Source organism: Vollenhovia emeryi, unplaced genomic scaffold (assembly GCF_000949405.1).
Source record: "Vollenhovia emeryi isolate VEMERY1.0 unplaced genomic scaffold, V.emery_V1.0 DF939150.1, whole genome shotgun sequence".
NCBI classification, from domain to species: domain Eukaryota; kingdom Metazoa; phylum Arthropoda; class Insecta; order Hymenoptera; family Formicidae; genus Vollenhovia; species Vollenhovia emeryi.
The window spans coordinates 535451-553226 of NW_011967216.1; the positions used below are offsets into that span (position 1 = coordinate 535451).

At 40.9% G+C, this 17776-nt stretch overlaps 1 protein-coding gene across 2 annotated transcripts; it reads left to right on the forward strand.

The window, feature by feature from the left end:
* The first annotated feature begins 1898 nt into the window (after positions 1–1898).
* On the forward strand, positions 1899–16197 carry LOC105565626 (ubiquitin carboxyl-terminal hydrolase 7). 2 transcript variants are annotated; one of them, XM_012018975.1, is made up of 18 exons: positions 1899–2703; positions 4528–4626; positions 4879–5154; positions 5264–5382; positions 6111–6245; positions 6323–6517; positions 6635–6806; positions 6884–7076; positions 7225–7378; positions 7705–7899; positions 10483–10704; positions 11124–11418; positions 11561–11780; positions 11902–12069; positions 12214–12718; positions 12791–12862; positions 12930–13026; positions 13183–16197. In XM_012018975.1, exons 1-18 carry the CDS (start codon positions 2124–2126, stop codon positions 13284–13286), a joined length of 3801 nt encoding a protein of 1266 aa, XP_011874365.1. In that variant the 5' UTR covers positions 1899–2123; the 3' UTR covers positions 13287–16197. The 2 variants fall into 2 exon arrangements, with proteins under 2 accessions (XP_011874365.1, XP_011874364.1); XM_012018974.1 differs by having other exon boundaries at positions 1900–2703; positions 12924–13026.
* Positions 16198–17776: the final 1579 nt, after the last annotated feature.

Genomic DNA, 17776 nt, shown 5'->3' on the forward strand with positions numbered 1-17776 from the left:
GCTGCAGCGAGAGAGAAAATTTTTAACGAGATCGGCCACGTTTCTCGCCGCTTTCTCATGTCCGCCATATTGACGCGAGAAATCGTGCAATTTTATTTGTATCTGGGTAAAATTGTCATTTTTTTTATAATCGTCTCAACGCACAGGGAGAATTAACTTAGGGGAATACGACATTTTGTTTTATCAGGGAGAAATCTGAGAGCGGCCACGCCAGCGTTTCACTTGATACCGTTTCGGGAGATTGTTTTGCGCGCCTTTACGCCCATTTTTACTTTTGGAACTATTTCATTTCACGCATTTTCGGGCTCTGCCGATAAAATTTCCACTTGGTGCATGTCTGTGCCGCGCATTCTGACATCTAATTTATAAAATTTACATTGTCTACGCGGGAAAAGTTGATGTAAATATGCAGATACCTTATGTTAATGTAACTTTGAATTTCACAGCACGATCCTGAAAAAAATAGGCGTAGCACGGACACGCACAAAGTGGTGACTTTATCGGCAGTGCCGGAAGATGCATAGCAAAATGGTTCCGAAAGTAAATATGGGCGTAAAACGGTCTCTTGAAACGGTACCAAGTAAAACGCCGGCGTGGCCGCTCTCAGGTTTCTCTCTGCTTTTATTAACTTGACGATTGGCTCACCGTAGTACTTTGCGGACTGTCACACGCAGAATCGTCAATTTGTCGTTTAATATACGAGAAAAGAAGATCTGGAAATTGTATTACACTCGCAAATATATTGCTTTAAGTGACTCTGCCGGTTAAATTAATTAATCGCCGATTAATCAACGTAGTTAATCGACGATTAATTCGTACGTCTGTACGGTTTTGTCGACAATTTCCGTTTATATAATTAGAATGAGGATTATGTGGTTTCGTGACGAGCAATTTCGCCAATTAAATTAATCAGAAATTAATTAGTTTGAAATTCACGTCGAGCCCGCGCGACGATCCGCCGACTCGGTTCACCGCGCCGCGTCGAGTCGGCGCTCTACGCGATTTTAGCTAGTTCGTGGCCTGCCGTGTATACGGAGAACGTCGCGCGCGCGCGCACACGAGCGTGCGTGTGTGTGCGTGCGCGCGCGGGCTGCGTGCGTGAAGCCGCGCTGGTGCGAGCGCGACCGCGCGCGCAGCCGTGCCGCCGCACTCGCCGCCATTTTGTTTATTTTCGCGTGACAGAGAGAGATCCGTGAGCGACGATCGCGACGTACGGGATCGGCCCGCGCGTGTTCGTTCCGTGCTGTACGAGTAACGTCCGGCTCTCCACGGGCTGGCAAGAGAGAGATAGAGTGGGTAGGGAAGGAGAAGCCGCCGCGACGACTACGGGCACAGGTGGGTTCGCGCTCGCAGCCGGAAGTCGCGACCGAGTCGATCGAGAATCAGAGTGAACCCCGATCGAGATTCGTAGCGGCGACGAGGCATAGCCAAGAGTATAGAGAGGGAGAGAGAGAGAGAAAGAGAGAGAGAGAGAGAGAGAGAGGGAAGAGCGAGCGAGAGCGAGAGAGAAAGAGGGAGGGAAGGCGTGCAAGCGAGAGGGAGAGAAGGAACGCGAAGTGAGCAGCGGAGCGACGTTGTCGACGTCGTCCGCGATCGTCGTCCTCGTACGTAGCCGTCGACGTAGTCTGTGATCGCGTCGTCGCTGAGCGCCGGTAAAGCGCGCAGCGGAAACAGTTTTTCACGGATCGGCCGTGCGCGGGAGGAGGAGGAGGAGGGGGGAGGAGGTCGGTGCGCGAGGCGCCGCGCCGGAACGAGAGGCGAGACGACCGTCGTTGCCGCCGCCACCGCCACCGCCGCCACCGCCACCACCACCGCCGCCACCACCACCATCACAACCACCACCACCACCAGCACCACTAACACCATCACCGTCACCAACACCACCGTCGCCGTCGTCGCCACCAGCAGTGGCAGCAGCACGACCACCGCAGACATCGTCACGGACGAGGTCGCCGTCGTGGTCGCCACCGCCGCCACGAAGATAGCCGCGGCGACACTCGGAGGCGCGTGAAAGGGAGTACGTGTACGGGTAGCACGGGTACTCGAGTCGCGTACCTAGCGTTTTAATAACACGAGGGTGGAATATATGCTGTGGGCGTCCCCCGTGCGAGTGGGGGCACTTGATGGCCGCAGAAATTGGGCGAACTGCGAGCAAACATCTATCGACGGAGTGCGGTAAAGCGACGTCGCTGTCGAGTCCCGGTAGCGACGTAGGCTTCGATAGTGGCCGGGTGATTGTGGGAACGGAGCAGCAGCACCAGCAGCAGCAGCAGCAGCAGTCGCCGCAGTTGCAGCAATCGCATTGCCAGCAACGGCAATCGCCGCCGCCGCCGCCGCCACCGCCGTCGTCGCAGCAGCAGCAACAACCTCCACAACAGGATCGGACGTCGTCGACTACTACGGTGCAGGTCAGGAAGGCGTCTCGCGTCGTTTACCGGAAACCGCGTGTACCATTGGCGACTACGCAGCCAGCAGCGGAGAACAATCAGCAGCAGCAGCAGCAGCAGCAGCAGGAACAGGCGCTCGTTAACGCGGACAACGTAACCTCGACGGCGGAGGCCGTCAACGAGGTACCCGGCGCCATCAAGACGACCATCAACATCGGCTTCGCGATGAACCACGTAAACGACCAGGAGAACCTCAAGCAGCTCAGCCTCGCGCCCGTTCAGGTTAACGAGGTCGAGGAGATGGACACGCAGGAGGGTGAGTACGGCCGCTCGATCTATCACCGGAAAAAAAATCCACGCGTCCATCTATTTCTTCGTCTATATCCTCCTTTTCTAGCTACTCAGCTATGTACGTGTATTTACACATATAGCTACATAACTAATATATATAATATCTCTCTCTCTCTCGTCTTGCTATGAATGCAAGAGAAAGAGAGAGATAGTGAGAGAGTGAGAGGGGAAGAGCGAGGGCGGGAGGAATGGAGGAAGAGAGGGAGGGGGAGAGAGAGAGAGAGAGAAGAGGAAGAGAGAGAAGGGCTCTCTCTTTGTCGGCGCTGCTCGCCAACTTTCTTCGAATTTTCTTTCCTTTTTTCCGCCCGACGGTAACCGCGTGACCGCCGGAGCAGTCGGTTTTTATATTTAGCGAGGAACACGGGCGCGCGGCATTTTCACGCGTCCGCGCGAGATCGCTACGCGGGCGCGGGATCTAGAGCGATTCATTTCGCGCCGTTACCGTTGGCTTCTGCCGAGCGCGGTGACTCCGGCGGGGTATACGGTACACGTCGCCCGAGCCGGGCGTCCAGCGATCGGCGTTTTCCACGGCGTTGCCTCGCGCACATTTTTCCTTCCTCGCGCTCGCCCCCGAACTTTTGCGCGCGCGAGCGAAAAAGGACGGGACGGGACGGGGACTCGTCGTGCCGCGGCGCCAAGCGTTAGAAAGTATTTGTACGCGAGGTACACTTGCGTACACAAATCGAGATGTACGTTCCGTTGCTGCTGCCAAGATCAACACTTTTTTTCTCCCTTTACAAATCGCGAAAAAGGTCGCGCGAACTCGTACCCGTCGCAGTCGAGTCGGCGATCCGCGTCGAGTGTGCAAATTGTTGCTGCGTTACATTATTCACGTATCGCGCGGTTGCGTCACTTTGTTTCGCGCGCGAGTTTTCGAGCCCGCTCGCGTGTACGTCTCGGTTTCGTCGTTCGGCGGGCGAGACCCCGGCGTTTTCCCTCCGCGCGTAGAGAGACGCCCGCGGATGCAGATCCTCGGAAGCGGCGCGTGCACTGCGGCGAATCGAATATATCTGATTGTAGACAGATAATATAGAGCGAGATATTACGTCACGGTTTCATTATCAGAAATTTTCGTGGATATATAAACGTAATCAACGCTGATAAAGATTATTGTACTGCGTAAGGCCGCCCGAAACGGGGTAGTCGCTACTTGATCGCCTCTTCCCGCAGTGCGTGTACAATGCTGGCGGGATTCGGTGCGCTTTTACATCGACGCTAAAACTCAGATGTGAAAACGAGCCGCGGTACACCGTGGTGTACGCACGGGCCTGCGAAGTGCGCGAATGTTAACCTAACTTCGCGATCTCGATCGGGCGCCCTCCCTTACGTTTCCCCCCCCCCCCTGTCTCCGCCCTCCGATATTCCCCGTTGCAATTATCGCTACGTTGCCGGCCGAGAGAGACGTTCCACATGAGGTGTCGATCCATAAATTGCAATTTTCACGTTCTCTTAGCAAAGTTCTTTCAGAATTGCACCGCCACTTTAGGTAAACCAATTGTTCCGTGTCGATATTAAAATTTGATCGCGGCCGTTTCTGCGACGAATGCGCGGTACACTTGTATTTTTCACGTGCAATTTCGACGTATAAAAGCGCGGCGCAGGTACGCTGCGATGTATCGTTTAATTAATATAGAGAATTGTACGCGCGCGCTTATCGCTCGTCGAATCTACATTGCGAGATATAAGGTTAACTTCCTGTTTTCACGGCTCTGTCTTTGCGGGTCCTTCTCTAAAATTTTTCTTAGCCTTGTGCGTTTGACCATTAAAAAGTGAACGTTAACTTTTGTAGAAGCCCCAAATGATGGTGGGGGAGACGGAACTGACAACCGTCCTATAAATGGTGAACCAGAATTAGCATGTATAGTTCAGGATCAAGAAATGGAGGAAGGTATGACGATTCTCTCTGTTATATACCACGTTCTTTGTTTAGGCGACTTCACAATTTACAGACAATCTTACGATATACAATGCTTTTGTTTCTTTTTGTAACCGATACAGCTTGTATTTCCTTTGCACTTGTTCGTGTTGAAAACTTTTCAGAAATTCAAGTCCCAATTTCACTCTCGTCCACGTCACAATTTGTTTTTTTTTTTACCTTTATTGCATTTTATCAATTCTATTTTCCTCCTTTGTGTATTAGACGAGGCCAGATCGGAAGCTACTTTTCGATATACTGTTGAAAATATATCCAAGATGAAGGACTCACAGCTGTCCCCCGCGTGTTATGTCCGTAATTTACCATGGAAAATAATGGTGATGCCTCGGTCAAGTCAGACACAAGAAAGGCAGCCACAAAGATCTCTTGGATTTTTCCTTCAGTGTAATGGAGAGAGTGAATCTACATCTTGGAGCTGTTACGCTGTTGCCGAGCTACGTCTTCTTTCTTGCAAAGAAGGACAGGAACCATTTAGCAGAAGTAAATGTGATTCCGTTCTACGTTAATTCGCCTGTTCATTATTGGCCTTAATTTTAATTTAAGAAGTCGTGCACATTCTTTTGCAATAATATGTATCGTACTTTTATAGAAATTCAACATCTCTTCTACAGTAAAGAGAACGATTGGGGCTTTAGCCACTTTATGACATGGCAGGATGTTTTAGATCCTGATAGAGGTTTCATAAAAGATGATTCGATCACGCTTGAGGTTTGTAACATGACTTTATCAACTGACAATTTTTAATGGTACTGTGATTTTTTCAACATTTCTCGTTGTACTTAACTTCGTCTGCTTATTATTCTAGTTATTGACCGAGAGGTAAACCGCTGACTAAAATCATGTACACCAATGCTGATACATGTGGGCATTACTTTATCTTATTTTACCTTTATAGTACCCAGAAAAGTGCCCAAAAATGCCTAGTAATGCTTAGATTAGACAGACTGGGCATTAGCCCACTAATGTCGCAAATCTCTCGCGCCACGATACCCTCAGCGGTTTACTCCTCGTTATTGACCAATCAATGCAATGCAGTAAAATTTCATAGTTATGATTACAAGTTACGCAGTTTGTACAGTTTATAGAATTTTTTAATATATTTACAAATGTCTGAGAAAATATCTTTTGAAAGAGAATTTTAACAGGATTGATACGTTGACTGCCAAACATATGAATAATATTCAAGTTTACAAAAAAACTAAGAAACCAAATGCGTTTTCGGCCATATTTCACTTTTTCCTTAAAGTATTGCTTTTAGTTAAAATATTCTTTTATACAATTTTTAATTTATAAGAAAACGCGTTTGGCTTTGTGGGAGTTTTTCTTGAATTTCGCACAACTGAATGACAATGTGGTAGTCGATATGAAAGCTAATTCCATAAGATTTATATTGCGTATTTATATTGAATTCTCGTAATATATTTCTTCTAATTTAGGTACATGTAGTAGCTGATGCACCTCACGGAGTCAGTTGGGACAGTAAAAAACATACGGGATACGTAGGCTTGAAAAATCAGGGTGCTACATGTTATATGAATTCTTTATTGCAAACTCTCTATTTTACAAATCAGGTTGGTGTTAGGCAGGCATTTTTAACCAATTAAGTGACTGTGTTTTCGTTATTATTTTATTTTTACTCGTTTTTCAGTTGCGAAAGGCAGTATACAAAATGCCAACAGAGAGTGATGATTCGAGTAAGAGCGTTGCGCTAGCCTTGCAGAGGGTTTTTCATGAGTTACAGTTTTCCGACAAGCCTGTCGGCACGAAGAAATTAACTAAAAGTTTTGGTTGGGAGACGCTGGATTCTTTCATGCAGCATGACGTGCAGGAATTTCTACGAGTGGTAAATATGTTGTCCGCTTTATTATATTATACATTATGCTTAAACTTGTATATCATGGTATAAATTGCTTACCAAATTTTTATACGTACACGTACTCTAATGTTTGTGAAAATTTAGCTATTAGATAAACTGGAGAGCAAAATGAAGGGAACATGCGTGGAAGGTACAGTGCCAAAATTGTTTGAGGGGAAAATGGTCTCTTTTATCAAGTGTAAAAATATAGACTACAAATCCACAAGAGTTGAAACATTTTATGACATACAGTTAAATATAAAAGGCAAAAAGAACAGTAAGTACCAAAAACACGATCTTCTTATCTATGACGTTTGAGTGAACAAGGAATGAATCAATGTTTTTGTATTTCAGTCTATGAGTCTTTTAGCGATTATGTGAGTACAGAGAGCCTGGATGGCGATAATAAGTACGACGCGGGAGAGCACGGATTACAGGAAGCGGAGAAAGGCGTCATCTTTTCGTCCTTTCCACCGGTTTTACACCTACATCTAATGCGTTTTCAGTATGACCCAGTTACAGACTGCTCAGTCAAATTTAATGACAGGTGAGAAACTGACTTGTATTAACTCGCTTATTTTACAGTGATTATAATATAACTGTTCTATTTACGGCAAGAAAGTACAAATTTCTATGAGGATAAAAATATAAATATGATTGTATTTTTTAATAATTGTGCAAATTTGTTTTTAAAGGTTTGAGTTTTATGAAAAAATTAGTCTCGGCAAATACCTGCAAAACAAAGAAGCAACAAGTGCGGATTACACATTGCACGCTGTTCTAGTTCATAGTGGCGATAATCATGGTGGACATTATGTTGTATTTATTAATCCCGCTGGTGATGGCAAGGTAAGTGTATGATTGAATATTAATGTCTTAGGAATTAAGCATATAATCATAATCTTACAGTGTCTTGGATATATTTGATCTTTACTGTGCAATACAATTTTTGTAAATCTGCCTTTTTACATTGCAACCGAACTGAACTAATTTGTTCTCAGTTATATATTTTTTGCGTTTATTTACTCATTCGTTTTATAATAAAGTTAGAGAAAAGAATATAATTTGAATTATGCAGAATATTTTCTTTGTGCATTTTAACAAGAGTTATATAATTTAAATATCATATTATGTTGCAACATCTTCCTGAAACATTTTGATCTGTTCTGTGACAGTGGTGTAAGTTCGACGACGATGTTGTCTCACGATGTACAAAGCAGGAAGCTATCGAACATAACTACGGTGGTCAAGACGAGGACATGTCTATGGCTGTGAAACATTGCACTAACGCTTATATGTTGGTTTACATAAGAAATTCAGAGCTGGAAAACGTCTTGCAAGAGGTCAAGGAAGAGGATATACCTCAAGAGGTCAGAAACGTCCTTCAAAGAGAGCTTTCCCAGGAGTTGAGCGACCTTGAACGTGACAAAGACGCGACTGACTCGATTAAAGACTCTCATACAGAGACGGCGACTCTTCGTCAGTGCACTCAAAATCCTCGAAATCCAAATCTCTATATTCATGATTTTTAACCGACAAACGACGATGGAGAAATAGGTGTAAGGAGTTGTAAATTGCTTATGTTGCTTCTTGATCAAACTCTTCCCGAAGTTTCGATGTTATATTGAGCCGCTACGAGCTTGTTCATAGCATAGAATTGTCAGATTCGCACATCACACATTGTAACTATATATACATACGAGAAAAAAGTCGAGGCGATTTTTTGTCCTCGTTGCGATATTTTGGCTACCACACATTGATAGTTTAATTTTTGAGATTGTATATGTGTGTACAAATTAGAAGATTTATTTAATGAAAATATTCTACTATTATTCGTTTTCGAGAGAGCAGTTGTTACTAACTTTGTTTTGAATTTTCTTAACAGAGATATTTACATTGATATCAGCTTTTGGGCTGCTATACCCCCCCCCCCCCCCTCGGTAAATGTTAACATTATATAAATCGTGTACATTTCTAGAGACAATGTTGGATTCAGAATAGTTGGATTTGCTTGGTACAAAATATTCACACATGCATTATCAGAATTGAGTTTTTGGTGGTTTGAATATATTTCGAAGTAATGACTCAGCATCGGGAAAGATACAAAATATGATATATATGACTGATCACATGTATATTACAGTTGGAATTATATCATTCATGTTATATAGAGATTTGTTTTATATATTGATAAGAGGACATTTTTTTGACAGAGGATTTTTTCGGTACGGGCGCTCGAAGCATATATGAGAATCATGTGATTTTTTTTATTTATTCTTATCTTAAATCATAATTTTATATCAATAACGCAAGAAAGAATTAAAGAGAAAGATCCATGATTAATGTGCGTGTTGCATTTTTGTCATTTTTATTGGAAATATTTATCCAGGATTGGATAAACTTCAAGTCTGATTGTCAGACTAATATCGTGATGAGCCTTAGGATTATTTTGAGAATGTTTATTGTAACAAACATTGTATAATACTATATAACAAATTTAATCATTGTATTGTAGTATATCGAAAACATGAATGAAAAATGAACAAACATATCTCAAGAAAGGATTGGATATGTGTGAATAATTGTATAAGAGAATTAGGGAAAAACAAAAAAAAACAGTTAGTGAGAATATACTAAGTATCGATTCGAGCTAACACGGTTCTGTTAGCTCTTGCAATACATACGAGAAAGAGAGGAAATAATCGATAAGTAGTACTTGTGTCAGAACATCAGCTTCCTTGAAATGTCTTCTTTAGCGTGTTTGCTATTTAACTGGATTGTTTAGTGAGTGAGACATAATGTGATTTATATTACTCACCCTCGCAGTTTTCATCAACTAATATTTAAAGTCGATACAATAATGAGTAAAGTAAGAACTTCGTGTTTCAACAGAGAACATGCAATCACTTAAGCAAGTCGTTGATTCATCAAATTCTCTCCATGTTAATAATAATTATGATCATTGACAGATAACTATCTATTTATTTGTTGTTATATATGAATAATTAGAGAGAAAGAGAGAGAGAGACAGAGCGAGAGAGAGGGAGAGAGAGAGAGAGAGAGAAAGAGATGAAAGAACGATAAAATATCATCGATAGAGTAAATACTTTATAATAGCTTTAATCGTGAGATACCTTTGAATGCTATATCACTATTTTATATATAAAAATAAAGAAAAAAAGGATAACGAATAAATTGTTGAATACTAGAAAATTTCAAAGGCGGAAATCGCGTTAATTTTATTTATTTTTACCGCTATTCTTCGCTATCTTATACGATTCAAGAGTAATAGAAATAAATCCAAGTTACAAGGCATCTCCACACTACTATAGTTACACATTACATTGTTATAATTATTTGGCATGGGTGGTGGTTACATAGTGTTTTAATCGGTATGTATTTTATACATGCATGTACACAATGGTTAAGGTATATTGTTTCATCAAGATTTATTAATTATTTTTATACTCGGATGATTACCCCTTTTTTTTGGATATTCTTAAAACGGCAATGCATTATATAATCAAAGATTATTATAGAATTTACATATCGTATTTGTATACCATGCATATTTATGTTATCAATTTATCCTTAATTACTAATACTGTATATTTACTGTGTGCTTGTATTTATTAGCCAGGAAGAGATAACTGGGAACCATCACTCACCGCCAAATAATTTTCATTGTGTAATTGTTTGACTTGGTAGTCGATATAGCGGCAGATGAACAAAATTAAAATTACAAAAATGGAAAATGTACCGTCATTCTTTTGATGTTTCGAATACGAATCTATTCTCGAATCTCAAAAGCATGATACTGAGAGAGATAATCTTTTTCTAAAAAACAGAAAAAGAGAGTTCAAATTATATAAATTGAAAAGACAGTCGAGGAAAAATGATTAATAAGAACGAAATGAGTACACACGTGGATAATTTTAATTTTGTTGGTCTAGCTGGTGGAGAGGCTGCAAGAGGAGAAGAGGCTGGAACAAATAAGAAGAAAGGAGAGAACGGAAGCATACTTATACATGACCGTCAATGTCCTTCTCGAGGATAGCTTTGACGGTCACCAAGGAAATGATCTCTACGATCCAGAGCACGCTTTATATCGTGTATTTCGCGTACGTAAGCAGGCCGCTGTGCACGAGTTTCTCGAGCTACTGAGCGATAGTCTGGTAAGTGAGTTTGATAAAGACAAATTGCGCGTTCGGCATTTCTTTCGAAACGCCGTTATATTACTTCAAAGCTGATTTTGTGCTATATACGTGTACATCAGGATTTATTTACAAAGTAAATCGATACTGATGTAATATCTAATACCATTATACCGTATTGTACGTGCTTTATGGACTATACGGAATTTTATTAGACTGAATTATATCACGGTAGGTAATGAAACTTGCAAAAATTACGTCAGCATTTACCTGTATGACGTGTAAAAAAATAGAGAAAATATTCTATATCTTTGCGAAATAATATGGCAATGATATTGAAAAATTGATTTTGAAAGCAGCTCTTTTTCGCAATAGTTTAGATTTTTTTTTATGGTACGGAGACAATCGAGGTGTTTAATATCATCGAATTTATTCTACAGAAATATCCCATAGAACAGATTCGCATTTGGCCCTTCAGTACACGTTCAAATCAAACCTGTAGACCTACGCTGATCGAACCGGATGCTGATCTTCAAAAGCCCATCATCGACTGCGCTGAAAATCACAATCCGTGGAACGTCTTTGTTGAGCTTGTACCTCCAGACTCCGACATGACAGCGTTACCGCCTTTCGACAAGGATACCGATGTTTTACTCTTTTTTAAGCTCTACGATCCCAAAAATAAGAAAATACACTACTGTGGTCATCATTATATGCCTGTTGTAGCTAAAGTCCGTAAGTTGAAATTTTGATGTGTATGAATATAATATATTAAAGAGAAGAGAGAGAGAGGGGGGGGGGAGGGAAAGAGAGAGAATGTGATTATGTTTTGGGTATTATTAGAAAAAATATACAGCTCTAATAATAAATTTTACAGAGGAACTCATACCGATTTTAAATGAACGTGCCGGATTCCCACCAGACACAGAGCTCGCTTTATACGAGGAAATTAAACCAAATTTAGTTGAGAAAATAGATAACCTGTCGGAGCCTTTGGAAAAGGTTCTGGAGGAATTGATGGACGGTGATATCATCGTATTTCAAAAGGAAGGAGACAATGAAATGTATGAACTTCCGACGTGTCGAGAATATTTCAAGTAAGTAGCACGAACACTCTAACACTTTCATTTCTTATCGCCAATGTATCTTGAGGAACCTGTTTCTGAATATTTATAATATTGCAACACGCTTGCTAATCTAGTGTGTTTTGCATTTCAGAGATCTATTCTATAGGGTAGAAGTAACGTTTTGTGATAAATTGATTCCGAACGATCCAGGTTTTACAATGGAATTGTCACTAAGAATGACGTATGATCAAATGGCAAAGGCTGTAGCGCAACGAGTCGGCACAGATCCGTACCTTTTACAGTTCTTTAAATGTCAAAAGTAAGAATTGATATCTCTATTTGCTTCTTGATATCAATAATGTTACATGTCGAAAATAGTCGAGTTGCCTTCGACAAGTTTTCGATTAACTGAAGATGCTTTCAAGGGAAAGGTTTGATTTTATTTGCGAAATTCTTTTTACAGTTACAAAGATTCTCCCGGTCATCCTTTAAAGTGCACATTTGACGGCACGCTCAAAGAGCTGGTCGCGTACTGCAAAACGAAAGTAAAGAAATTATTTTATCAACAGCTCAGTATTAGGGTGAACGAGCTAGAAAACAAGAAACAGTTCAAGTGCATATGGGTAGGGCCATCACTTAAGGAGGAGAAGGAGATGATTCTTTACCCAAATAAAAACGGCACTGTTGCTAATTTACTTGAGGAGGCTAAGAAGCAGGTAGAATTATCGGAAAACGGATCGGGAAAACTAAGGATATTAGAAATGACTTGCAACAAATTGTCACCCGGTCCTGGGGACGATACACCATTAGATCACTTAAACACATCAGGCACCAAGTTGTATAGGATAGAAGAAATACCGGTTGACGAAGTGAATCTGGCAGAGGGCGAAATGCTAGTTCCTGTTGCGCATTTTCACAAAGAGGTTTTCTCAACGTTCGGTATACCCTTCTTTTTCAAGATCAAGCACGTGAGTAACGTTTCGAATTAAAATCATCGCGTAATGTGACATGCGAGGCATCGATAATCGTTGTGTTTGCAGGGCGAACCTTTTCCCAAGATGAAGGACAGGTTATTAAAAAAATTAGGCGTCCAGGAGAAAGAATTTGAAAAGGTAGGCATCCTTAGCTAATCTTTTTTGATCTTTTATGAGAATTCATAAAAAAACTTTGAAGTTTAAGTTCGCGGTGGTGACAATGGGGAAGCCACAATTCATCACTGACTCGCCGGACTCTTGTATCAAAATTGAGGATTTCCTTCCCAGATACACCAGTCAGAGTAAGTATTTAAGAAAAGCATTTACCTTTCCCTTTCGAATGTGTAATCAGTAAATCAAGCGTCGAATCGCATGGTCACTGTATTCGATATATAGTGTACTGCCGATACGATGCTAGTGGAGAATAAATTTTGTAGTCTATCCACTTTCCAACGCAGGCACATCTCCACACAGGCCTTGGCTTGGCCTGGAACACGTCAACAAAGCGCCAAAGCGCTCTCGTATCAACTACCTCGAAAAGGCCATTAAGATTTACAATTAAATTTCCACCACACGAAGAAGAAATTAAATTAGGCAGCCACTCATAATAATTTATACGATTCTGTATAGTAAGAGAGCGACGTCTGATATATTGAAGGTTGGAAAAATGCGTTCAATGTATTCGTTTCTTCAGCCAGATTAAATACGCAATTTTAATACTGCAAGAACGACATCGTAAAGTAAATCCATGCTTAGTATACGATGGATTAACAAACTATCGTGAAATATGTGCAGTGCTATTTTATGCATCATGGAAGAGCGACGATATAGTTCCTCGATTCGAATTTGTAAAGATTTTACGTAATGGCCCGGTAGATTATTTTGGCGTCACTCAGTATGGATTTTCGCCTAGACTCCGAAAATATTTCATTACAAGATGCACGTATAATGTAACTATTATTGTCTGGTAATTATCTCTAATAAACTATTTCTTTCTTTTTTTAATTTTCTTAGGAAACTGAGACTTTACAAATTCCGGTTCTTACCCTATCGTATACAAGTTGTACGTAATTGTTACGTTCCAAGGGGTGTCGCATTACGTTTGCAGGATGTAATATTTAATATTTGTAGCATCGCTAAAAAAATCGCTCGTCTTTTATGCTGTATCTGCAAGATGTTTGAAATGTAGACTTTTTGCCATTAAAAAAAATGAACAGTGCAAAATTTTTAATATGCATTTAAAGATTTCAACGCAAGGTTTCGATCGATTTTTAATATATAACTTTATTTTCTTGTGTTTTTAAACGAAACACAGAATTATACCGTTGCTTTATTTTATTCACGCCATAAGAATGGAGAAGAAAGTGCATAAATAAAAATTTTCCAGATCTTTCAAACATCCTGAAATATTTTTCTTGCATTTCAATTTACTTATGTAAAAATATACTTTTTTGTGTTATTTTCTATCGTATAATTTACGTCGAAACTGTGAAATTTTATAAGTATAAAAACGTGTAAAGCAGGAAATCGGTGAAACGAGTGACGCTTAATCTAAACGAAAAAAATTCTTGGCGAGACGCAAATGCTTATTGTTATAATAGGATATATATATATATATAAGTAAATATATATTCGCGGCTTTTCTCTTTTTATTTTATAATTTTAGAGCAGAATGAGCAAACTGCCACTCCGCTTTTATAAAGTGATTTTATTTGTATAAGAAATACCATTTTTCTGTTTGGTCCTAAATCAACGATTAATTTCTCTATTTTATATTTATAATTTTTAACACAGCAAGTAGAGGTGAGTCACTCTCAATAAGGTAACCTGCGTCTTGTGCAAGATCTGTCGTTTGCGAATCTTTATTTATCGTTTTCTACACTTTACTGTGATCAACTCAACTTAGCCAACAGCATGTATTTAAACACCACGCCGGCTCTCGAATATTTGAAATAACATAATTGTAAATGTCAAGGAGGACGCTGAGCTTTCTACGTGGATTATTTAATAAATTTCTCTTTAAGTTGAGAAACTGTTTATCATGGTCGTTTTACGGTTTTCAATGAGATCCGTCAAGTTCGTAAGTTTAGACGTTAATTGGATCAAACTATTTTAAATGTTTAAGATTACTCGAATTACAAACTATGAGAATCGAGAGCGAAATTTGTAGTACGGGAGTAGTATACCAATATAAATAAACATGAATTATGCTAAGATTTAATTCGTCAAGAGTGATGACGCTTTGCGCTATTTGATCGATTAATAATAATACAACCGAGTAAAACCTACGCAATACATAATGGCTCTTGAAGAAGACTGGACGCGTAAGTCATGCGAGAGCGTGGCACACGCGCAAAGTATTTTGTAAAAAAAAAAGAAAAGGGAATTAAATGTGGCTGTACAGACTGTTCGGTGGCATATAATCTCAGTATCTAGAGAGAGCTATTCTAAATTACGTTCTGTGGACGTCGAGCGTTTTCCTTTTGCTACTCGTACATTTATGTTTATTACGTTTATTGTTTAATCCGTTTGGAATAATTTGTCGGCATGTTTGTTAAACGTGTTATCAAGGTAAATGCGAGAGAGGGAGAGACAGAGAGAGAGAGAGAGAGTGAGTGTGTACGTGCGTACGTGTGTGTCGTAAACAGTCGTAAATTTCAAATCGAGTTGTAAAGAGCATCATCGCAGATCTGATTACTGAAGAAGTATCGCCCACGAATACAGATGAGATATAATATCTTTGTATGCCTAAAGGTTGGTGTTCGCAGTATCGTTACATTATCACCGCGTATGTTTCTGACCGCATCTTTTTTCCTCTAGCCCTATCCTTTTTAGGTGAAACAAGGGGCGAGGGATTGATCACTTTACAAAGGGTCTGTGCCGAATCGCAAGTGGATAATAAGCTAACGATAGATCGCTCGTAGAAGCGGCGATGACGATGTTTCATCCGCAAGAGAAAGAGAAAACAAAGCGAGACAGATTTGTTGCAAGCATTAACGTAGCGGACGATCATGATGGTGCGATACGAGAATCACACATTTTATTGTTTATATATGTATATTTCGTCGTTAGGTTCCTCGGGGATTGTTGCTAACGGCAATCGTCAAGTCGAAGCTGGCACACGAGACTATAGTTAACGACAAGAAAGCATACCTTTTTTTTTGCAAGGGGAAATGAAAGGAAAGAAATCGTGTTTAAGTTGATTGATTGTACCGTCGACAGCATCGGCGACGCGCGATTGTAACGAGCGGCACGCGAAGGAGAGAACAAGCCGGAACGATCCGGCTATGTAATAATAGGTTGTACACCAGAGATAACTTTTGCGTCTTTTTGTAGAGCTGACCTTATAAAGAGAACTGCTCAACACTGCGATTGTAAATCTGAATATTTGATAGTTTATTTCTAGGGAGGCGAGACAATTAAGTGCTGGCATGCGTAAGGAGAAGTAAAATAATAAAAGCAATACAACTGGAGACGTCGTTATTTTTCAACATCACGTCGTCGCTTCTCAGCTAGAGGAGACGCCTTTGAAAGCTTCGTTTATATCGTTGTCTACTAGGTAGCGTCAACGAGAAAAATAGTTCAAAGTGATTATAAGAGGCGTATTGTTGAGTTTACACGCTATCAGCGGATTAAGAAGAGGGAAATCACGTTATGATTTCAGAGTTTCGATCGCATCATTGTAATCTCTTGCTTTGCAGACGTAGCCTGAGCGCGGTTGGGTGGATGTAATTTTTGCATTGAGCCGACAGAAAAAAAAATGTGCGTTTGTTTCGAAAATGCGCAAACATGCGAGCATTATCGTCAGCCGACTTTCTCTAACGTTACGTAGGAATTTTCTTACGGCCGATTAACTTCCTTTCGCCCGCGTATCACGCTGCCGCTGGTTCACGATACAAATAGCAGATTAAGAAATTGGATATTGAAATTATTAGTTATTGGTGACAACACGCCATCGTACGTCAATGATAAGGACAGTCGACGTTACGTACTCGCCGCTCGCTTTTATGAAGATTATTCGTGGCTCAAGTCCATTTAAATCGTACTGATGTATAATACATCGTCCTCGATGTTGAAACGTGATACGAAGAGCGTTTTTTTTTTCAGGTATACAATATCCAGAAAAGCGTATTCGAATTGCAACTATTGTAATGTTGAGCGTCACCAGAGAAAGCTGTAGAGAAACGTTAAAATTGATACCAAATTTTTCATACGTTCCTAGTACATTTTGTTGAGACATGCAGGACTCTGTGACGACTAACGGTGACCGCAGATCAGTTCTGTAGACAAATGGACTGCTATTCGGTGAACACCGACTAACAGTTATATAATTGTTACGTACGCGTGTTATACTACATTCATATTGTTGACTGAGAAATTATAACAATTGACGTTATGTAACTGTTAGTTCACTGAGTAGACAAAAATCACTCTGGCAAACTCGGAAATCGATCGAGATTCAAGTGATCTTTATTTTGCTTCTTTTGGAGTGAACCGTCTAATATAGAAACGAGGAATCTGTTGAATCCTCCTTGGCTGACATTTGCGAGTGCTCTGCGTGAGTTCTTTCGCGTCAAGAATTGTGCGAAACGTTCCGCGTGCGTTAAAGGGTCACCCTTCGCCGAATGCGACCTGGACTAAAAAAGAATTGCTAGTAATAAGTTACTTTCACTTCGGCGGGAGAGCATAATTGCTGTATCGTACTGTTCTATCTTGTCAGCCTCTCGACTATCGAGTGTGCTACAGTCCGTACGCACCGTCGATTCGTGACGTTTATACCAAGCCGCGCCGATTACTCCGAACTCGGAGGAGTACAACAGCTTCCTCCGACGCTCATTCCTTTGTGCCCTGGTCACCCCCCCGTTGCGTTGCGAGTAAACGCCTATCCTGCGCGGTCGAGAAAGACCGGAGAGCGTCACCTTATCAGCACGTCGCGTTATCAGAACGATGTAATTTCTTCCAACTTTTTGTGAGGGTCTCCTGGACGGGACTATCGTCAGACGCGATAATCGTGTGTCTCGCAGTATCTTTCGTTATATTCTTCCTATCCAT